The sequence below is a fragment of the Oncorhynchus masou genome, chromosome 24, assembly GCF_036934945.1.
Source record: "Oncorhynchus masou masou isolate Uvic2021 chromosome 24, UVic_Omas_1.1, whole genome shotgun sequence".
NCBI classification, from domain to species: domain Eukaryota; kingdom Metazoa; phylum Chordata; class Actinopteri; order Salmoniformes; family Salmonidae; genus Oncorhynchus; species Oncorhynchus masou.
Genome location: NC_088235.1, coordinates 117,529,309 through 117,553,610, shown reverse-complemented (window position 1 = coordinate 117,553,610; position 24,302 = coordinate 117,529,309). Strand labels below are relative to the sequence as shown.

The following is a 24,302-nucleotide window of genomic DNA, read 5'->3' as shown; positions in this document are numbered from 1 at the left end:
GTTATTACCCCCCCCCCCTCAGCTCCAGGGCACCATCATGCAGTATGTTATTAACCCCCCCCAGCTCCAGGGCACCATCATGCAGTATGTTATTAACCCCCCTCAGCTCCAGGGCACCATCATGCAGTATGTTATTAACCCCCCCCCCAGCTCCAGGGCACCATCATGCAGTATGTTATTAACCCCCCTCAGCTCCAGGGCACCATCATGCAGTATGTTATTAACCCCCCCCCAGCTCCAGGGCACCATCATGCAGTATGTTATTACCCCCTCCCCTCAGCTCCAGGGCACCATCATGCAGTATGTTATTAACCTCCCCCCTCAGCTCCAGGGCACCATCATGCAGTATGTTATTAACCTCCCCCCAGCTCCAGGGCACCATCATGCAGTATGTTATTAACCCCCCCCCCCTCAGCTCCAGGGCACCATCATGCAGTATGTTATTAACCCCCCCCAGCTCCAGGGCACCATCATGCAGTATGTTATTAACCCCCCTCAGCTCCAGGGCACCATCATGCAGTATGTTATTAACCCCCTCCCCCCCTCAGCTCCAGGGCACCATCATGCAGTATGTTATTAACCCCCCCCCCCAGCTCCAGGGCACCATCATGCAGTATGTTATTAACCCCCCCCCAGCTCCAGGGCACCATCATGCAGTATGTTATTAACCCCCCCTCAGCTCCAGGGCACCATCATGCAGTATGTTATTAACCCCCCAGCTCCAGGGCACCATCATGCAGTATGTTATTAACCCCCCCCTCAGCTCCAGGGCACCATCATGCAGTATGTTATTAACCCCCCCCCCAGCTCCAGGGCACCATCATGCAGTATGTTATTACCCCCCCTCCCCTCAGCTCCAGGGCACCATCATGCAGTATGTTATTAACCTCCCCCCTCAGCTCCAGGGCACCATCATGCAGTATGTTATTAACCTCCCCCCAGCTCCAGGGCACCATCATGCAGTATGTTATTAACCCCCTCCCCCTCAGCTCCAGGGCACCATCATGCAGTATGTTATTAACCCCCCTCAGCTCCAGGGCACCATCATGCAGTATGTTATTAACCCCCCCTCAGCTCCAGGGCACCATCATGCAGTATGTTATTAACCCCCCTCCCTCAGCTCCAGGGCACCATCATGCAGTATGTTATTAACCCCCCCCAGCTCCAGGGCACCATCATGCAGTATGTTATTAACCCCCCTCAGCTCCAGGGCACCATCATGCAGTATGTTATTAACCTCCCCCCTCAGCTCCAGGGCACCATCATGCAGTATGTTATTAACCCCCCCCCCTCAGCTCCAGGGAACCATCATGCAGTATGTTATTATCCCCCCCCCCCTCAGCTCCAGGGCACCATCATGCAGTATGTTATTACCCCCCCCCCCCCCCCCCCCCTCAGCTCCAGGGCACCATCATGCAGTATGTTATTAACCCCCCTCAGCTCCAGGGCACCATCATGCAGTATGTTATTAACCCCCCCCCAGCTCCAGGGCACCATCATGCAGTATGTTATTAACCCCCCTCCCTCAGCTCCAGGGCACCATCATGCAGTATGTTATTACCCCCCCCCCACCTCAGCTCCAGGGCACCATCATGCAGTATGTTATTAACCCCCCCCCTCAGCTCCAGGGCACCATCATGCAGTATGTTAATTACCCCCCCCTCAGCTCCAGGGCACCATCATGCAGTATGTTATTAACCTCCCCCCAGCTCCAGGGCACCATCATGCAGTATGTTATTAACCTCCCCCCAGCTCCAGTGCACCATCATGCAGTATGTTATTACCCCCCCCCCCCCCTCAGCTCCAGGGACCCATCATGCAGTATGTTATTACCCCCCTCAGCTCCAGGGACCCATCATGCAGTATGTTATTAACCCCCCTCAGCTCCAGGGCACCATCATGCAGTATGTTATTACCCCCCTCAGCTCCAGGGCACCATCATGCAGTATGTTATTAACCCCCCTCAGCTCCAGGGCACCATCATGCAGTATGTTATTACCCCCCCCCCCAGCTCCAGGGCACCATCATGCAGTATGTTATTAACCCCCCCCCCCAGCTCCAGGGAACCATCATGCAGTATGTTATTACCCCCCCCCCCCCCCCCAGCTCCAGGGCACCATCATGCAGTATGTTATTAACCCCCACCTCCCCTCAGCTCCAGGGCACCATCATGCAGTATGTGAAGACCCTGATGGAGGTGATGCCTAAGATCTGCCGTCTCCCCCGCCACGAGTACGGCTCGCCGGGTGAGTCATGAGGGAGCTTTCTTCAATGTCTTGACATATCGTTATGTAATTAAAGGTTTTAGCAAGGCAAAGTAGACGACAGTAGCAAGCTGATGTAAATGAAATCCAATTTTATTTTGTCACATACATGGTTAGCAGATGTTAATGCGAGTGTATCGAAATGATTGTGCTTCTAGTTCCGACCGTGCAGTAATAACCAACGAGTAATCTAACTAACAATAGCCACCTCTCCTCCCTGCCAGGTATCCTGGAGTTTTTCCACCACCAGCTGAAGGACATAGTGGAGTACGCCGAGTTGAAGACCGTCTGTTTCCAGAACCTCAGAGAAGTCGGCAATGCTCTCCTCTTCTGTCTGCTCAGCGAACAGAGCCTGGTAAGAACTTTAACGGCAGAGCCACCTTGTCAGTGATTTGATAAAACTGATTGGCAGCCATTCTTCTTCGCTGGGCTAGATGGCGTCTTCAGAAAGTATTCCTACCGCTTGACTTATTCCATATAGAGCCGGAATAAATAAAAACATCTCACTCATCTACACACAAAACCCCATAACGAAAAAGTGAAAATGTGTTTTTTTGGGGGAGGACGGGCGGCCTCGTGGTTAGAGTGTTGGACTAGTAACTGAAATCCCCGAGCTGACAAGGTACAAATCTGTGGTTCTGCCCCTGAAACGAGGCAGTTAACCCACTGTTCCCCTGAACGAGGCAGTTAACCCACTGTTCCCCTGAACGAGGCAGTTAACCCACTGTTCCCTTGAACGAGGCAGTTAACCCACTGTTACCCTGAAACGAGGCAGTTAACCCACTGTTCCCCTGAACGAGGCAGTTAACCCACTGTTCCCCTGAACGAGGCAGTTAACCCACTGTTCCCCTGAACGAGGCAGTTAACCCACTGTTCCCCTGAACGAGGCAGTTAACCCACTGTTCCCCTGAACGAGGCAGTTAACCCACTGTTCTTAGGCCGTCATTGAAAATAAGAATGTGTTCTTAACTTACTTGCCTAGTTAAATAAAGGTAAAATAAATATAACATTTAAATAAATAAAGGTTACATTTTAAAATCTTATTGAAAATGAAATTCATTAAGTATTCATACGTTACAATTACTTTTTCCAGCGACAACAGCTGTGAGTCTTCCTGGGTAAGTCTCTAAGAGTGATTACAGCTGTGAATGTCTCTAAGAGCGATTACAGCTGTGAGTCTTTCTGGGTAAGTCTCTAAGAGTGATTACAGCTGTGAGTCTTCCTGGGTAAATCTCTAAGAGCGATTACAGCTGTGAGTCTTCCTGGGTAAGTCTCTAAGAGTGATTACAGCTGTGAGTCTTCCTGGGTAAGTCTCTAAGAGTGATTACAGCTGTGAGTCTTCCTGGGTGAGTCTCTAAGAGCTTTGCACACCTGGATTGAACAATATTTTCAAGCTCTGTCAAGTTGGTTGTTGATAACTTGAACATGGCTGTCTAGCAATTTTGACAGATTTTCAAGACAATTTAAGTCACAACTGTAACTAGGCCACCCGGGAACATTCAGTGTTGTCTTGGTAAGCAACTCCAGTGTAGATTTGGCCTTGTGTTTTAGGTTAATGTCCTGCTGAAAGGTGAATTCATCTCCCAGTGTCTGGTGGAAAGCAGACTGAACCAGGTTTTCCTCTAGGATTTTGCCTTTGCTTAGCTCCATTCTGTTTCTTTTTTATCCTGAAAAACTCACTAGCCCTTAATGATTACAAGCATACCCATAACATGATGCAGCCACCACTGTGCTTGCAAATATGAAGAAGTACTACCCCAAACAGAACACTTTGAATTCAGGACATAAAGTTCATTTCTTTGCCACATGTTTTACCTTAGTGCCTTGTTGCAAACCGGATGCATGTTTTGGAATATAGTTTATTCTGTACAGGCTTCCTTCTTTTCACTCTGTCAGTTACACCTGCATTGCTTGCTGTTTGAGGTTTTAGGCTGTGTTTCATTGTGAAGTAACTACAATGTTGTTGATCCTGCCTCAGTTTTCTCCAATCACAGCCATTAAACTCTGTGACTGTTTTAAAGTCACCATTGGCCTCATGGTGAAATCCCTGAGCTGTTTCCTTCTTCTCCAGTGACTGAGTTAGGAAGGACACCTGTATTTCTGTAGTGACTGGGTGTATTGATACACCATCCAAAGTGTAACTAATAACTTCACCATCATCAAAGGGATATTCAATGTTTTTTTACCCATCTACCAATGGGTTGGGTTTAGGGCCCTTCTTTGTGAGGCATTGGAAAACCTCCCTCGTCTTTGTGGTTGAAATTCACTGCTCGACCTGAGGGACCTTCCAGATAATTGTATGTGTGGGGTACAGAGATGAGGTAGTCATTAATAAATCATGTTAAACACCATCTGTTAGTTCAGCCCTGATGAAGGCATAAGGATGAAACTAACCTATAGTTTTATTACCACCTTGCACTTTAAGTTGTTCTACTCTTTTGAGCGTGGATTAAATTAATGATATTCTTTTAAACGTGAATTAAATTAATTATATTATTTTTCATCTCTGACTCCTTGGGTTATTCCTCTTCATGGTTTTGAGTGCGAGTACTTTTGGAAGTCTATAGATATTTTCTCTCCCTCATACCGGCCGCCTTTCATACTAGCCTGAGAGCTAACCCTCATACTGGCTTCCACCAGCCGCCTTTCATACTAGCCTGAGAGCTAACCCTCATACTGGCTTCCACCAGCCGCCTTTCATACTAGCCTGAGAGCTAACCCTCATACTGGCTTCCACCAGCCGCCTTTCATACTAGCCTGAGAGCTAACCCTCATACTGGCCACCTTTCATACTAGCCTGAGAGCTAACCGTCATACTGGCTTCCACCAGCCGCCTTTCATACTAGCCTGAGAGCTAACCCTCATACTGGCCGCCTTTCATACTAGCCTGAGAGCTAACCCTCATACTGCCCGCCTTTCATACTAGCCTGAGAGCTAACCCTCATACTGGCCGCCTTTCATACTAGCCTGAGAGCTAACCCTCATACTGGCCGCCTTTCATACTAGCCTGAGAGCTAACCCTCATACCGGCCGCCTTTCATACTAGCCTGAGAGCTAACCCTCATACTGGCTTCCACCAGCCGCCTTTCATACTAGCCTGAGAGCTAACCCTCATACTGGCCGCCTTTCATACTAGCCTGAGAGCTAACCCTCATACTGGCCGCCTTTCATACTAGCCTGAGAGCTAACCCTCATACCGGCCGCCTTTCATACTAGCCTGAGAGCTAACCCTCATACTGGCCGCCTTTCATACTAGCCTGAGAGCTAACCCTCATACTGGCTTCCACCAGCCGCCTTTCATACTAGCCTGAGAGCTAACCCTCATACTGGCCGCCTTTCATACTAGCCTGAGAGCTAACCCTCATACTGGCCGCCTTTCATACTAGCCTGAGAGCTAACCCTCATACTGGCCGCCTTTCATACTAGCCTGAGAGCTAACCCTCATACTGGCCGCCTTTCATACTAGCCTGAGAGCTAACCCTCATACTGGCCGCCTTTCATACTAGCCTGAGAGCTAACCCTCATACTGGCCGCCTTTCATACTAGCCTGAGAGCTAACCCTCATACTGGCCGCCTTTCATACTAGCCTGAGAGCTAACCCTCATACCGGCCGCCTTTCATACTAGCCTGAGAGCTAACCCTCATACTGGCCGCCTTTCATACTAGCCTGAGAGCTAACCCTCATACTGGCCGCCTTTCATACTAGCCTGAGAGCTAACCCTCATACCGGCCGCCTTTCATACTAGCCTGAGAGCTAACCCTCATACTGGCCGCCTAAAGATTATTTCATACAGAGTGCATCCGTGCAACTTGTTATTTTACTACTGAACTTATTTGGGCATGACATAACAAAGGGGTTGAATTCTTATTGACTCAGGGACATTGCAGCTTTCATTTATAAAAATGTCTAAACATAATTTCACTTTGACATTATGGGGTATTGTGTGTAGGCCATTGACACAATCTCAATGTAATCCATTTTAAATTCAGGCTGTAACACAACAACATGTGGAGAATGTCCTTTTGTGTGAATATGTTCTGAAGGCACTAGCTGTGATGATGATATGTTTCCTCTCAGTCGCAGGAGGAAGTTTGTGACCTGCTTCATGCCGCACCGTTCCAGAACATTCTGCCCAGGGTCCATGTCAAAGGTAATAATGTCTTTATTTATTCTGTGCTGTGTGTTAGTGTCAGACTAGTGCATATGTCAGTCTGTCTGAGTGGTGCATATGTCAGTCTGTCTGAATGGATCTCTTGTCTCTTCTCAGAGGGTGAGCGTCTTGATGCCAAGATGAAACGCCTGGAGGCTAAGTACACAGCCCTGCACCTGGTTCCTCTGATAGAACGCCTGGGAACCCCACAGGTACCATCACACTGCCTTAGTTAACACCAGTACTGGGAACCATCACACTCCCTTAGTAACACCAGCCCTGGGAACCCCACAGGAACCATCACACTGCCTTAGTTAACACCAGTACTGGGAACCATCACACTGCCTTAGTTAACACCAGCCCTGGGAACCCCACAGGAACCATCACACTGCCTTAGTTAACACCAGTACTGGGAACCATCACACTGCCTTAGTTAACACCAGCCCTGGGAACCCCACAGGAACCATCACACTGCCTTAGTTAACACCAGTACTGGGAACCATCACACTGCCTTAGTTAACACCAGCCCTGGGAACCCCACAGTTACCATCACACTGCCTTAGTTAACACCAGCCCTGGGAACCCCACAGTTACCATCACACTGCCTTAGTTAACACCAGTACTGGGAACCATCACACTGCCTTAGTTAACACCAGCCCTGGGAACCATCACACTGCCTTAGTTAACACCAGTACTGGGAACCATCACACTGCCTTAGTTAACACCAGTACTGGGAACCATCACACTGCCTTAGTTAACACCAGCCCTGGGAACTCCACAGGTACCATCACACTGCCTTAGTTAACACCAGCCCTGGGAACCATCACACTGCCTTAGTTAACACCAGTACTGGGAACCATCACACTGCCTTAGTTAACACCAGCCCTGGGAACCCCACAGGTACCATCACACTGCCTTAGTTAACACCAGCCCTGGGAACCCCACAGGTACCATCACACTGCCTTAGTTAACACCAGCCCTGGGAACCATCACACTGCCTTAGTTAACACCAGCCCTGGGAACCCCACAGGTACCATCACACTGCCTTAGTTAACACCAGTACTGGGAACCATCACACTGCCTTAGTTAACACCAGTACTGGGAACCATCACACTGCCTTAGTTAACACCAGTACTGGGAACCATCACACTGCCTTAGTTAACACCAGTACTGGGAACCATCACACTGCCTTAGTTAACACCAGTACTGGGAACCATCACACTGCCTTAGTTAACACCAGCCCTGGGAACCATCACACTGCCTTAGTTAACACCAGTACTGGGAACCATCACACTGCCTTAGTTAACACCAGCCCTGGGAACCCCACAGGTACCATCACACTGCCTTAGTTAACACCAGCCCTGGGAACCATCACACTGCCTTAGTTAACACCAGCCCTGGGAACCCCACAGGTACCATCACACTGCCTTAGTTAACACCAGTACTGGGAACCATCACACTGCCTTAGTTAACACCAGTACTGGGAACCATCACACTGCCTTAGTTAACACCAGTACTGGGAACCATCACACTGCCTTAGTTAACACCAGTACTGGGAACCATCACACTGCCTTAGTTAACACCAGTACTGGGAACCATCACACTGCCTTAGTTAACACCAGTACTGGGAACCATCACACTGCCTTAGTTAACACCAGCACTGGGAACCATCACACTGCCTTAGTTAACACCAGCCCTGGGAACCATCACACTGCCTTAGTTAACACCAGCCCTGGGAACCATCACACTGCCTTAGTTAACACCAGCCCTGGGAACTCCACAGGTACCATCACACTGCCTTAGTTAACACCAGCCCTGGGAACCATCACACTGCCTTAGTTAACACCAGTACTGGGAACCATCACACTGCCTTAGTTAACACCAGCCCTGGGAACCCCACAGGTACCATCACACTGCCTTAGTTAACACCAGCCCTGGGAACCCCACAGGTACCATCACACTGCCTTAGTTAACACCAGCCCTGGGAACCATCACACTGCCTTAGTTAACACCAGCCCTGGGAACCCCACAGGTACCATCACACTGCCTTAGTTAACACCAGTACTGGGAACCATCACACTGCCTTAGTTAACACCAGTACTGGGAACCATCACACTGCCTTAGTTAACACCAGTACTGGGAACCATCAAACTGCCTTAGTTAACACCAGTACTGGGAACCATCACACTGCCTTAGTTAACACCAGTACTGGGAACCATCACACTGCCTTAGTTAACACCAGTACTGGGAACCATCACACTGCCTTAGTTAACACCAGCCCTGGGAACCATCACACTGCCTTAGTTAACACCAGCCCTGGGAACCCCACAGGAACCATCACACTGCCTTAGTTAACACCAGTACTGGGAACCATCACACTGCCTTAGTTAACACCAGCCCTGGGAACCCCACAGGAACCATCACACTGCCTTAGTTAACACCAGTACTGGGAACCATCACACTGCCTTAGTTAACACCAGCCCTGGGAACCCCACAGGAACCATCACACTGCCTTAGTTAACACCAGTACTGGGAACCATCACACTGCCTTAGTTAACACCAGCCCTGGGAACCCCACAGTTACCATCACACTGCCTTAGTTAACACCAGCCCTGGGAACCCCACAGTTACCATCACACTGCCTTAGTTAACACCAGTACTGGGAACCATCACACTGCCTTAGTTAACACCAGCCCTGGGAACCATCACACTGCCTTAGTTAACACCAGTACTGGGAACCATCACACTGCCTTAGTTAACACCAGTACTGGGAACCATCACACTGCCTTAGTTAACACCAGCCCTGGGAACTCCACAGGTACCATCACACTGCCTTAGTTAACACCAGCCCTGGGAACCATCACACTGCCTTAGTTAACACCAGTACTGGGAACCATCACACTGCCTTAGTTAACACCAGCCCTGGGAACCCCACAGGTACCATCACACTGCCTTAGTTAACACCAGCCCTGGGAACCCCACAGGTACCATCACACTGCCTTAGTTAACACCAGCCCTGGGAACCATCACACTGCCTTAGTTAACACCAGCCCTGGGAACCCCACAGGTACCATCACACTGCCTTAGTTAACACCAGTACTGGGAACCATCACACTGCCTTAGTTAACACCAGTACTGGGAACCATCACACTGCCTTAGTTAACACCAGTACTGGGAACCATCACACTGCCTTAGTTAACACCAGTACTGGGAACCATCACACTGCCTTAGTTAACACCAGTACTGGGAACCATCACACTGCCTTAGTTAACACCAGCCCTGGGAACCATCACACTGCCTTAGTTAACACCAGTACTGGGAACCATCACACTGCCTTAGTTAACACCAGCCCTGGGAACCCCACAGGTACCATCACACTGCCTTAGTTAACACCAGCCCTGGGAACCATCACACTGCCTTAGTTAACACCAGCCCTGGGAACCCCACAGGTACCATCACACTGCCTTAGTTAACACCAGTACTGGGAACCATCACACTGCCTTAGTTAACACCAGTACTGGGAACCATCACACTGCCTTAGTTAACACCAGTACTGGGAACCATCACACTGCCTTAGTTAACACCAGTACTGGGAACCATCACACTGCCTTAGTTAACACCAGTACTGGGAACCATCACACTGCCTTAGTTAACACCAGTACTGGGAACCATCACACTGCCTTAGTTAACACCAGCACTGGGAACCATCACACTGCCTTAGTTAACACCAGCCCTGGGAACCATCACACTGCCTTAGTTAACACCAGCCCTGGGAACCATCACACTGCCTTAGTTAACACCAGCCCTGGGAACTCCACAGGTACCATCACACTGCCTTAGTTAACACCAGCCCTGGGAACCATCACACTGCCTTAGTTAACACCAGTACTGGGAACCATCACACTGCCTTAGTTAACACCAGCCCTGGGAACCCCACAGGTACCATCACACTGCCTTAGTTAACACCAGCCCTGGGAACCCCACAGGTACCATCACACTGCCTTAGTTAACACCAGCCCTGGGAACCATCACACTGCCTTAGTTAACACCAGCCCTGGGAACCCCACAGGTACCATCACACTGCCTTAGTTAACACCAGTACTGGGAACCATCACACTGCCTTAGTTAACACCAGTACTGGGAACCATCACACTGCCTTAGTTAACACCAGTACTGGGAACCATCAAACTGCCTTAGTTAACACCAGTACTGGGAACCATCACACTGCCTTAGTTAACACCAGTACTGGGAACCATCACACTGCCTTAGTTAACACCAGTACTGGGAACCATCACACTGCCTTAGTTAACACCAGCCCTGGGAACCATCACACTGCCTTAGTTAACACCAGCCCTGGGAACCCCACAGGTACCATCACACTGCCTTAGTTAACACCAGCCCTGGGAACCATCACACTGCCTTAGTTAACACCAGCCCTGGGAACCCCACAGGTACCATCACACTGCCTTAGTTAACACCAGTACTGGGAACCATCACACTGCCTTAGTTAACACCAGTACTGGGAACCATCACACTGCCTTAGTTAACACCAGTACTGGGAACCATCACACTGCCTTAGTTAACACCAGCACTGGGAACCATCACACTGCCTTAGTTAACACCAGCCCTGGGAACCATCACACTGCCTTAGTTAACACCAGCCCTGGGAACCATCACACTGCCTTAGTTAACACCAGCCCTGGGAACCCCACAGGTACCATCACACTGCCTTAGTTAACACCAGCCCTGGGAACCCCACAGGTACCATCACACTGCCTTAGTTAACACCAGCCCTGGGAACCATCACACTGCCTTAGTTAACACCAGCCCTGGGAACCCCACAGGTACCATCACACTGCCTTAGTTAACACCAGTACTGGGAACCATCACACTGCCTTAGTTAACACCAGTACTGGGAACCATCACACTGCCTTAGTTAACACCAGTACTGGGAACCATCACACTGCCTTAGTTAACACCAGTACTGGGAACCATCACACTGCCTTAGTTAACACCAGTACTGGGAACCATCACACTGCCTTAGTTAACACCAGCCCTGGGAACCCCACAGGTACCATCACACTGCCTTAGTTAACACCAGTACTGGGAACCATCACACTGCCTTAGTTAACACCAGCCCTGGGAACCCCACAGGAACCATCACACTGCCTTAGTTAACACCAGTACTGGGAACCATCACACTGCCTTAGTTAACACCAGCCCTGGGAACCCCACAGGAACCATCACACTGCCTTAGTTAACACCAGTACTGGGAACCATCACACTGCCTTAGTTAACACCAGCCCTGGGAACCCCACAGGAACCATCACACTGCCTTAGTTAACACCAGTACTGGGAACCATCACACTGCCTTAGTTAACACCAGCCCTGGGAACCCCACAGTTACCATCACACTGCCTTAGTTAACACCAGCCCTGGGAACCCCACAGTTACCATCACACTGCCTTAGTTAACACCAGTACTGGGAACCATCACACTGCCTTAGTTAACACCAGTACTGGGAACCATCACACTGCCTTAGTTAACACCAGCCCTGGGAACTCCACAGGTACCATCACACTGCCTTAGTTAACACCAGCCCTGGGAACCATCACACTGCCTTAGTTAACACCAGCCCTGGGAACCATCACACTGCCTTAGTTAACACCAGCCCTGGGAACCATCACACTGCCTTAGTTAACACCAGCCCTGGGAACCATCACACTGCCTTAGTTAACACCAGCCCTGGGAACCCCACAGGTACCATCACACTGCCTTAGTTAACACCAGTACTGGGAACCATCACACTGCCTTAGTTAACACCAGTACTGGGAACCATCACACTGCCTTAGTTAACACCAGTACTGGGAACCATCACACTGCCTTAGTTAACACCAGTACTGGGAACCATCACACTGCCTTAGTTAACACCAGTACTGGGAACCATCACACTGCCTTAGTTAACACCAGTACTGGGAACCATCACACTGCCTTAGTTAACACCAGCACTGGGAACCATCACACTGCCTTAGTTAACACCAGCCCTGGGAACCATCACACTGCCTTAGTTAACACCAGCCCTGGGAACCATCACACTGCCTTAGTTAACACCAGCCCTGGGAACTCCACAGGTACCATCACACTGCCTTAGTTAACACCAGCCCTGGGAACCATCACACTGCCTTAGTTAACACCAGTACTGGGAACCATCACACTGCCTTAGTTAACACCAGCCCTGGGAACCCCACAGGTACCATCACACTGCCTTAGTTAACACCAGCCCTGGGAACCCCACAGGTACCATCACACTGCCTTAGTTAACACCAGCCCTGGGAACCATCACACTGCCTTAGTTAACACCAGCCCTGGGAACCCCACAGGTACCATCACACTGCCTTAGTTAACACCAGTACTGGGAACCATCACACTGCCTTAGTTAACACCAGTACTGGGAACCATCACACTGCCTTAGTTAACACCAGTACTGGGAACCATCAAACTGCCTTAGTTAACACCAGTACTGGGAACCATCACACTGCCTTAGTTAACACCAGTACTGGGAACCATCACACTGCCTTAGTTAACACCAGTACTGGGAACCATCACACTGCCTTAGTTAACACCAGTACTGGGAACCATCACACTGCCTTAGTTAACACCAGCCCTGGGAACCATCACACTGCCTTAGTTAACACCAGCCCTGGGAACCCCACAGGTACCATCACACTGCCTTAGTTAACACCAGCCCTGGGAACCCCACAGGTACCATCACACTGCCTTAGTTAACACCAGTACTGGGAACCATCACACTGCCTTAGTTAACACCAGTACTGGGAACCATCACACTGCCTTAGTTAACACCAGTACTGGGAACCATCACACTGCCTTAGTTAACACCAGCACTGGGAACCATCACACTGCCTTAGTTAACACCAGCCCTGGGAACCATCACACTGCCTTAGTTAACACCAGCCCTGGGAACCATCACACTGCCTTAGTTAACACCAGCCCTGGGAACCCCACAGGTACCATCACACTGCCTTAGTTAACACCAGCCCTGGGAACCCCACAGGTACCATCACACTGCCTTAGTTAACACCAGCCCTGGGAACCATCACACTGCCTTAGTTAACACCAGCCCTGGGAACCCCACAGGTACCATCACACTGCCTTAGTTAACACCAGTACTGGGAACCATCACACTGCCTTAGTTAACACCAGTACTGGGAACCATCACACTGCCTTAGTTAACACCAGTACTGGGAACCATCACACTGCCTTAGTTAACACCAGTACTGGGAACCATCACACTGCCTTAGTTAACACCAGTACTGGGAACCATCACACTGCCTTAGTTAACACCAGCCCTGGGAACCCCACAGGTACCATCACACTGCCTTAGTTAACACCAGTACTGGGAACCATCACACTGCCTTAGTTAACACCAGCCCTGGGAACCCCACAGGAACCATCACACTGCCTTAGTTAACACCAGTACTGGGAACCATCACACTGCCTTAGTTAACACCAGCCCTGGGAACCCCACAGGAACCATCACACTGCCTTAGTTAACACCAGTACTGGGAACCATCACACTGCCTTAGTTAACACCAGCCCTGGGAACCCCACAGGAACCATCACACTGCCTTAGTTAACACCAGTACTGGGAACCATCACACTGCCTTAGTTAACACCAGCCCTGGGAACCCCACAGTTACCATCACACTGCCTTAGTTAACACCAGCCCTGGGAACCCCACAGTTACCATCACACTGCCTTAGTTAACACCAGTACTGGGAACCATCACACTGCCTTAGTTAACACCAGTACTGGGAACCATCACACTGCCTTAGTTAACACCAGCCCTGGGAACTCCACAGGTACCATCACACTGCCTTAGTTAACACCAGCCCTGGGAACCATCACACTGCCTTAGTTAACACCAGCCCTGGGAACCATCACACTGCCTTAGTTAACACCAGCCCTGGGAACCATCACACTGCCTTAGTTAACACCAGCCCTGGGAACCATCACACTGCCTTAGTTAACACCAGCCCTGGGAACCCCACAGGTACCATCACACTGCCTTAGTTAACACCAGCCCTGGGAACCATCACACTGCCTTAGTTAACACCAGCCCTGGGAACCCCACAGGTACCATCACACTGCCTTAGTTAACACCAGTACTGGGAACCATCACACTGCCTTAGTTAACACCAGTACTGGGAACCATCACACTGCCTTAGTTAACACCAGTACTGGGAACCATCACACTGCCTTAGTTAACACCAGTACTGGGAACCATCACACTGCCTTAGTTAACACCAGTACTGGGAACCATCACACTGCCTTAGTTAACACCAGTACTGGGAACCATCACACTGCCTTAGTTAACACCAGTACTGGGAACCATCACACTGCCTTAGTTAACACCAGCACTGGGAACCATCACACTGCCTTAGTTAACACCAGCCCTGGGAACCATCACACTGCCTTAGTTAACACCAGCCCTGGGAACCATCACACTGCCTTAGTTAACACCAGCCCTGGGAACCCCACAGGTACCATCACACTGCCTTAGTTAACACCAGCCCTGGGAACCCCACAGGTACCATCACACTGCCTTAGTTAACACCAGCCCTGGGAACCATCACACTGCCTTAGTTAACACCAGCCCTGGGAACCCCACAGGTACCATCACACTGCCTTAGTTAACACCAGTACTGGGAACCATCACACTGCCTTAGTTAACACCAGTACTGGGAACCATCACACTGCCTTAGTTAACACCAGCACTGGGAACCATCACACTGCCTTAGTTAACACCAGCCCTGGGAACCATCACACTGCCTTAGTTAACACCAGCCCTGGGAACCATCACACTGCCTTAGTTAACACCAGCCCTGGGAACCCCACAGGTACCATCACACTGCCTTAGTTAACACCAGCCCTGGGAACCCCACAGGTACCATCACACTGCCTTAGTTAACACCAGCCCTGGGAACCATCACACTGCCTTAGTTAACACCAGCCCTGGGAACCCCACAGGTACCATCACACTGCCTTAGTTAACACCAGTACTGGGAACCATCACACTGCCTTAGTTAACACCAGTACTGGGAACCATCACACTGCCTTAGTTAACACCAGTACTGGGAACCATCACACTGCCTTAGTTAACACCAGTACTGGGAACCATCACACTGCCTTAGTTAACACCAGTACTGGGAACCATCACACTGCCTTAGTTAACACCAGCCCTGGGAACCATCACACTGCCTTAGTTAACACCAGCCCTGGGAACCATCACACTGCCTTAGTTAACACCAGTACTGGGAACCATCACACTGCCTTAGTTAACACCAGTACTGGGAACCCCACAGGTACCATCACACTGCCTTAGTTAACACCAGTACTGGGAACCATCACACTGCCTTAGTTAACACCAGTACTGGGAACCATCACACTGCCTTAGTTAACACCAGTACTGGGAACCATCACACTGCCTTAGTTAACACCAGCCCTGGGAACCATCACACTGCCTTAGTTAACACCAGTACTGGGAACCATCACACTGCCTTAGTTAACACCAGTACTGGGAACCATCACACTGCCTTAGTTAACACCAGCCCTGGGAACCCCACAGGTACCATCACACTGCCTTAGTTAACACCAGCCCTGGGAACCCCACAGGTACCATCACACTGCCTTAGTTAACACCAGCCCTGGGAACCATCACACTGCCTTAGTTAACACCAGTACTGGGAACCATCACACTGCCTTAGTTAACACCAGTACTGGGAACCATCACACTGCCTTAGTTAACACCAGCCCTGGGAACCCCACAGGTACCATCACACTGCCTTAGTTAACACCAGTACTGGGAACCATCACACTGCCTTAGTTAACACCAGTACTGGGAACCATCACACTGCCTTAGTTAACACCAGTACTGGGAACCATCACACTGCCTTAGTTAACACCAGTACTGGGAACCATCACACTGCCTTAGTTAACACCAGTACTGGGAACCATCACACTGCCTTAGTTAACACCAGTACTGGGAACCATCACACTGCCTTAGTTAACACCAGTACTGGGAACCATCACACTGCCTTAGTTAACACCAGCCCTGGGAACCATCACACTGCCTTAGTTAACACCAGCCCTGGGAACCATCACACTGCCTTAGTTAACACCAGCCCTGGGAACCATCACACTGCCTTAGTTAACACCAGTACTGGGAACCATCACACTGCCTTAGTTAACACCAGTACTGGGAACCATCACACTGCCTTAGTTAACACCAGCCCTGGGAACCATCACACTGCCTTAGTTAACACCAGTACTGGGAACTATCACACTGCCTTAGTTAACACCAGCCCTGGGAACCATCACACTGCCTTAGTTAACACCAGCCCTGGGAACCATCACACTGCCTTAGTTAACACCAGTACTGGGAACCATCACACTGCCTTAGTTAACACCAGTACACTGCCTTAGTTAACACCAGCCCTGGGAACCATCACACTGCCTTAGTTAACACCAGTACTGGGAACCATCACACTGCCTTAGTTAACACCAGCCCTGGGAACCCCACAGGTACCATCTCACTGCCTTAGTTAACACCAGTACTGTGAACCATCACACTGCCTTAGTAAACACCAGTACTGGGAACCATCACACTGCCTTAGTTAACACCAGTACTGGGAACCATCACACTGCCTTAGTTAACACCAGTACTGGGAACCATCACACTGCCTTAGTTAACACCAGTACTGGGAACCCCACAGGTACCATCACACTGCCTTAGTAAACACCAGTACTGGGAACTATCACACTGCCTTAGTTAACACCAGCCCTGGGAACCCCACAGGTACCATCACACTGCCTTAGTTAACACCAGTACTGGGAACCATCACACTGCCTTAGTAAACACCAGTACTGGGAACCATCACACTGCCTTAGTTAACACCAGTACTGGGAACCATCACACTGCCTTAGTTAACACCAGTACTGGGAACCATCACACTGCCTTAGTTAACACCAGTACTGGGAACTATCACACTGCCTTAGTAAACACCAGTACTGGGAACCATCACACTGCCTTAGTTAACACCAGCCCTGGGAACCATCACACTGCCTTAGTTAACACCAGTACTGGGAACCATCACACTGCCTTAGTTAACACCAGTACTGGGAACCATCACACTGCCTTAGTTAACACCAGCCCTGGGAACCATCACACTGCCTTAGTTAACACCAGCCCTGGGAACCATCACACTGCCTTAGTTAACACCAGCCCTGGGAACCATCACACTGCCTTAGTTAACACCAGTACTGGGAACCATCACACTGCCTTAGTTAACACCAGTACTGGGAACCCCACAGGTACCATCACACTGCCTTAGTTAACACCAGTACTGGGAACCATCACACTGCCTTAGTTAACACCAGTACTGGGAACCATCACACTGCCTTAGTTAACACCAGTACTGGGAACCCCACAGGTACCATCACACTGCCTTAGTTAACACCAGTACTGGGAACCATCACACTGCCTTAGTAAACACCAGTACTGGGAACCATCACACTGCCTTAGTTAACACCAGTACTGGGAACCATCACACTGCCTTAGTTAACACCAGTACTGGAAACCATCACACTGCCTTAGTTAACACCAGTACTGGGAACTATCACACTGCCTTAGTTAACACCAGCCCTGGGAACCATCACACTGCCTTAGTAAACACCAGTACTGGGAACCATCACACTGCCTTAGTAAACACCAGTACTGGGAACCATCACACTGCCTTAGTTAACACCAGTACTGGGAACCACCACACTGCCTTAGTTAACACCAGCCCTGGGAACCCCACAGGTACCATCACACTGCCTTAGTTAACACCAGTACTGGGAACCATCACACTGCCTTAGTTAACACCAGTACTGGGAACCATCACACTGCCTTAGTTAACACCAGTACTGGGAACCATCACACTGCCTTAGTTAACACCAGCCCTGGGAACTCCACAGGTACCATCACACTGCCTTAGTTAACACCAGTACTGGGAACCACCACACTGCCTTAGTTAACACCAGCCCTGGGAACCCCACAGGTACCATCACACTGCCTTAGTAAACACCAGTACTGGGAACCATCACACTGCCTTAGTTAACACCAGTACTGGGAACCATCACACTGCCTTAGTTAACACCAGTACTGGGAACCATCACACTGCCTTAGTAAACACCAGTACTGGGAACCATCACACTGCCTTAGTTAACACCAGTACTGGGAACCATCACACTGCCTTAGTTAACACCAGTACTGGGAACCATCACACTGCCTTAGTTAACACCAGTACTGGGAACCCCACAGGTACCATCACACTGCCTTAGTTAACACCAGTACTGGGAACTATCACACTGCCTTAGTTAACACCAGCCCTGGGAACCATCACACTGCCTTAGTTAACACCAGTACTGGGAACCATCACACTGCCTTAGTAAACACCAGTACTGGGAACCATCACACTGCCTTAGTTAACACCAGCCCTGGGAACCATCACACTGCCTTAGTTAACACCAGTACTGGGAACCATCACACTGCCTTAGTTAACACCAGTACTGGGAACCATCACACTGCCTTAGTTAACACCAGTACTGGGAACCATCACACTGCCTTAGTTAACACCAGTACTGGGAACCATCACACTGCCTTAGTTAACACCAGTACTGGGAACCATCACACTGCCTTAGTTACCACCAGTACTGGGAACCATCACACTGCCTTAGTTAACACCAGTACTGGGAACCATCACACTGCCTTAGTTAACACCAGTACTGGGAACCATCACACTGCCTTAGTTAACACCAGTACTGGGAACCATCACACTGCCTTAGTTAACACCAGCCCTGGGAACCATCACACTGCCTTAGTTAACACCAGTACTGGGAACCCCACAGGTACCATCACACTGCCTTAGTTAACACCAGTACTGGGAACCATCACACTGCCTTAGTTAACACCAGTACTGGGAACCATCACACTGCCTTAGTAACACCAGTCTGCCCCATACTTCTGTGTCTGTAGACTGAATCTCATCTCTACCCTCTTCCTCCGTCTCCCTCCCCCTGTAGCAAATCGCCATAGCCCGTGAAGGTGACCTGCTGACCAAAGAGCGTCTGTGCTGTGGCCTGTCCATGTTCGAGGTCATCCTGACTCGCGTCCGCGGTTTCCTGGACGACCCCATCTGGCGCGGCCCGTTGCCCAGCAACGGCGTGATGCACGTGGACGAGTGTGTGGAGTTTCACCGGCTGTGGAGCGCCATGCAGTTTGTTTACTGCATCCCTGTAGGAGCACACGAGTTCACTGTGGAGTGAGTAGGGACACATCATCGGTCTAGAAGGATCTCTGAGGGGTTTACTCTGCTCAGTATAGAGGGGGGGATCTCTGCTCTGTATAGAGGGGGGGGGATCTCTGAGGGGTTTACACTGCTCTGTGTAGAGGGGGATCTCAGCTCTGTATAGAGGGGGATCTCTGAGGGGTTTACACTGCTCTGTATAGAGGGGGGATCTCTGCTCTGTATAGAGGGGGATCTCTGAGGGGTTTACACTGCTCTGTATAGTGGGGGATCTCTGAGGGGTTTACACTGCTCTGTATAGAGGGGGATCTCTGAGGGGTTTACACTGCTCTGTATAGAGGGGGATCTCTGCTCTGTATAGAGGGGGATCTCTGAGGGGTTTACTCTGCTCTGTATAGAGGGGGATCTCTGCTCTGTATAGAGGGGGGATCTCTGAGGGGTTAACACTGCTCTGTATAGAGGGGGTGATCTCTGAGGGGTTAACACTGCTCTGTATAGAGGGGGTGATCTCTGAGGGGTTTACACTGCTCTGTATAGAGGGGGGATCTCTGCTCTGTATAGAGGGGGGGATCTCTGCTCTGTATAGAGGGGGGATCTCTGAGGGGTTAACACACACTGCTCTGTATAGAGGGGGGGATCTCTGAGGGGTTTACACTGCTCTGTATAGAGGGGGGATCTCTGCTCTGTATAGAGGGGGATCTCTGAGGGGTTTACTCTGCTCTGTATAGAGGGGGATCTCTGAGGGGTTTACACTGCTCTGTATAGAGGGGGGTGATCTCTGAGGGGTTTACACTGCTCTGTATAGAGGGGGTGATCTCTGAGGGGTTTACACTGCTCTGTATAGAGGGGGGTGATCTCTGAGGGGTTTACTCTGCTCTGTATAGAGGGGGATCTCTGCTCTGTATAGAGGGGGATCTCTGAGGGGTTTACACTGCTCTGTATAGAGGGGGATCTCTGAGGGGTTTACTCTGCTCTGTATAGAGGGGGGATCTCTGAGGGGTTTACACTGCTCTGTATAGAGGGGGGATCTCTGCTCTGTATAGAGGGGGGATCTCTGAGGGGTTTACTCTGCTCTGTATAGAGGGGGATCTCTGCTCTGTATAGAGGGGGATCTCTGCTCTGTATAGAGGGGGGTGATCTCTGAGGGGTTAACACTGCCCTGTATAGAGGGGGTGATCTCTGAGGGGTTAACACTGCTCTGTATAGAGGGGGATCTCTGAGGGGTTTACACTGCTCTGTATAGAGGGGGATCTCTGCTCTGTATAGAGGGGGGGGATCTCTGAGGGGTTTACACTGCTCTGTATAGAGGGGGGTCTCTGAGGGGTTTACACTGCTCTGTATAGAGGGGGGGGGGTCTCTGCTCTGTATGGAGGGGGGGGGGGGGGTCTCTGAGGGGTTTACACTGCTCTGTACGGTCTCCACTGGGCTGGGTATATAACCTGTGTTGTATTTTCCAGGCAGTGTTTCGGGGACGGTCTCCACTGGGCTGGGTGTATGATCATCTCCCTACTGGGTCAACAGAGACGCTTTGACATCCTGGACTTCAGCTATCACCTGCTGAAGGTGCAGAAACACGATGGAAAGGATGAGATCATCAAGAGTGTGGTGAGTGGAGGGTCAGCGACACTAGAACCTTCAGATCCCAAACGTGTTCATTAGTGCAAACCGTAGCAAAAACGTTTTGCAATGAGAACTAACATTTCTCATTGGATAAGTTCTAGTCAGTCCCTTACCTTTGGTTCCTCGTCAATATGACTATGGACACATTTTAAACTTTCAAGGGGGTGTCATGCTTGGGTCTTTCTGGTATCCACCTCTGTCTTCTAGATCAATGATCACTTTCCCTCTCCTTCCTCAGCCTCTTAAAAAGATGGTGGACAGAATCCGCAAGTTCCAGGTCCTCAACGATGAGATCTTTGCCATCCTGAACAAGTACCTGAAGTCAGGTGATGGAGAGAACATGCCTGTGGAGCACGTCCGGTGTTTCCAGCCTCCTATCCACCAATCCCTGGCCAGCAACTGAGATTGACCGGTGCACGTTTCCTATAGTACCATCCCATGTCAGACTAGACACAAAGGATGTGTCTGAAATGGCATCCTATGCCCTATATAGGACACTACTTTCTATAAACGGCACTACATAGGGAATAGGGTGCCTTTTGGAACGTAGTCCATCAGACTAGACACACAATATTCCTTCATCTGCTTCTTCCACCTTTTAGGTTTTAAAGCAGCAGCGGACCATGAGACTAAAGCCTTGTTCACACTTAATGCCTTAATGCTCAAACTAGATGTGTGTTCAGACAGCTGACATGGCTATGCTGGTTGTCATAGTAACAACAGGTGTGTGTGCGTGGTGGTGAGTTTGACACCCCTGCCTCAAAGGATGAGATGATCCAGCTTTCAAAACGAGTCCCCTCTCGCGCCACAGCAGGCAACTAGCGAGCCGTTGGGCTTTCTAGCACAATCACTCATTTGTTTCTAAATAACACGCTAGTTAGTTACCACGTGTTCTTGTCAAACTGTCAGAGTAGCTAGCAATTAAATCAGATTTGACCGTTCAGGCAAGTCCCCTACAAATGTGGCTTGAAATATCTGCTTCCGTGTGTTTTCTGGCTGTTCAGGCGGCAAGGAAGCAGATCGGGTCACTTCAAACTGCCAGTGTGAACGAGGCTTGAGGTCCAACTTTCCTGACAAACTGTTTGTACCCAATTGTGCCTTATGATCTTAATAGCTGTTTTCATTCTAAACTCTTCTGTTTTATGGTGCATTTAAACTATCAAATGATTATTTAAGGGGTTTGCGGTGGTGGGATGTAATTGGTGAACAGTAGCCTGTAGTCAATGAGAAGTAGTATGATTTGTTAAACATCAGCAGCTTAAAGGAAACCAAGTTCTTACTTATAACCATTTATTCACTGTGCCTTTTTGGAATCATTTTTAATTCAATAAATATATAACAAATCTCTGCTTGTTCTTGAGAACATTTTTTATGCAAACAATACCAAAAAAAAGAAGGTTAATGGTGATTTTCAGAACTCTTCCTTTCAAGTATCATATTGACCAGACATCTCCACAGGGGTTGAATAAGGATATTTAACCTAAATAAATCGGTGTATTTGTAGACACTCCGTGGCTGGTGAAACATTGACCATGGAGATGAAGCTCTGTCCATGTAGTCAGATATCCAGGGAAACAGAAGGTAAATACAATCAGTTGGTCCATCCATGTCACAGGTGGTTTTTTCTTTCCTAGAGTCGATTGTCTCCAAACGTCCACACCAATGTAATGGTCCTAGTCAGTAGAACTACACCAGACCGCCAGCTAGTTCCCCTAAGAGGCTGGCATATCACCTCCTGGACAGACTGTCAAACGGCAGACCCACCTCCCTCTCCTCCAGGTTCATGTCTGTGGAGTCATTGCGCAGCAGTTCGTAGCTGCCGTGTGTTGCCACTCCGTTAGCTGCCGGCCCGGGCCTCTCGTCCTTCCTGATGGACACCGCCAGCGTGGACAGGCTCACACTAAGGTCCTTAAAGGCATGGAGCAGAAAGATACCAACTATAATGGTCAGGAACCCACTCAGAGTCCCGATAACATCAGCAGTAGCCATGTGCTCCCACTCCTTGAAGAGGATGGCAGAGCAGGAGAGGACTGAGGTGGTGAAGAACACGTAGTAGATGGGTGTCACCAGGGAGGTGTTGAAGATATCCAGAGCCTTGTTCAGGTAGTTGATCTGAGTGGAGACGCAGGCCACCAGCCCGAGCAGTAACACCCAGGCTAAAGGGTTCCCCACCACGGACCTCCCAGCTATGGCCTCTTTGATGGCGATGCCCAACCCCTTCACACACGACACCGACAGAGCTCCTATCACAGAGCAGATGGTAATATACACCATGATGTTGGTCTGGCCGTGCCGAGGGCCCACCACCAAGATGAAGATGAGCGCTACGATGATGACGAAGGTGGCAAACACCAGGAAACCTGAGGAAGAGGAAGGATCATTAGAAACATACCAAAGGAGATGCTTTCATCCAAAGCGACTTAGGCATGTGCATACACTTTTACAAATGAGTGGTCCCAGGAATCAAACCTACTACCCTGGCATTACAAGCACCATGCTCTACCAACTGAGCTACAAGAGACCACTTGTAAAGGGGATTAAAAGAGCAGTCCGGGATAAAGTCTATCATAAATCAAGTTGCAACATCCAGCATAGAAAAAGTAACATTCTTATATATATATTAAATCAGACGACACCAAATGTTCTGTAAACACCAGCCAGAGGCTTGTAGGAAGTCACAATATCCACTGCTACAGAATTGGTGTCTGAAGACTAACTTTAGCCACAACATTCAACAGTATGTTCGAATTCAGAGTAAAGAACTAAACGGACACTATGGAAGTTGAATTCTTCCCACCACAACTAGTATGTATATACTCCTCCTCCTCTCCAATCCTTACATCTTATGGTTCCACAGGAAGAGGAAGTGATAGGGTAATAAACCATAATTTCTCCGTGAA

General features: G+C 49.6%; 1 protein-coding gene across 6 annotated transcripts in view; it reads left to right on the top strand.

Annotated features, from left to right (window-relative positions):
• Nucleotides 1-22,749, top strand: part of LOC135513323 (cytoplasmic FMR1-interacting protein 1 homolog) — a 126,096-nt gene extending 103,347 nt beyond the window's left edge. For all 6 annotated transcript variants that reach the window (XM_064936239.1, XM_064936238.1, XM_064936240.1 and 3 more), the window contains 7 exons: nucleotides 2,156-2,246; nucleotides 2,489-2,619; nucleotides 6,343-6,415; nucleotides 6,533-6,627; nucleotides 19,559-19,797; nucleotides 21,240-21,387; nucleotides 21,641-22,749. In XM_064936239.1, the coding sequence (XP_064792311.1) occupies nucleotides 2,156-2,246; nucleotides 2,489-2,619; nucleotides 6,343-6,415; nucleotides 6,533-6,627; nucleotides 19,559-19,797; nucleotides 21,240-21,387; nucleotides 21,641-21,805 (942 nt within the window). In that variant the 3' untranslated portion in view covers nucleotides 21,806-22,749. The remainder of the gene's footprint in view (nucleotides 1-2,155; nucleotides 2,247-2,488; nucleotides 2,620-6,342; nucleotides 6,416-6,532; nucleotides 6,628-19,558; nucleotides 19,798-21,239; nucleotides 21,388-21,640) is intronic.
• Nucleotides 22,750-24,302: the final 1,553 nt, after the last annotated feature.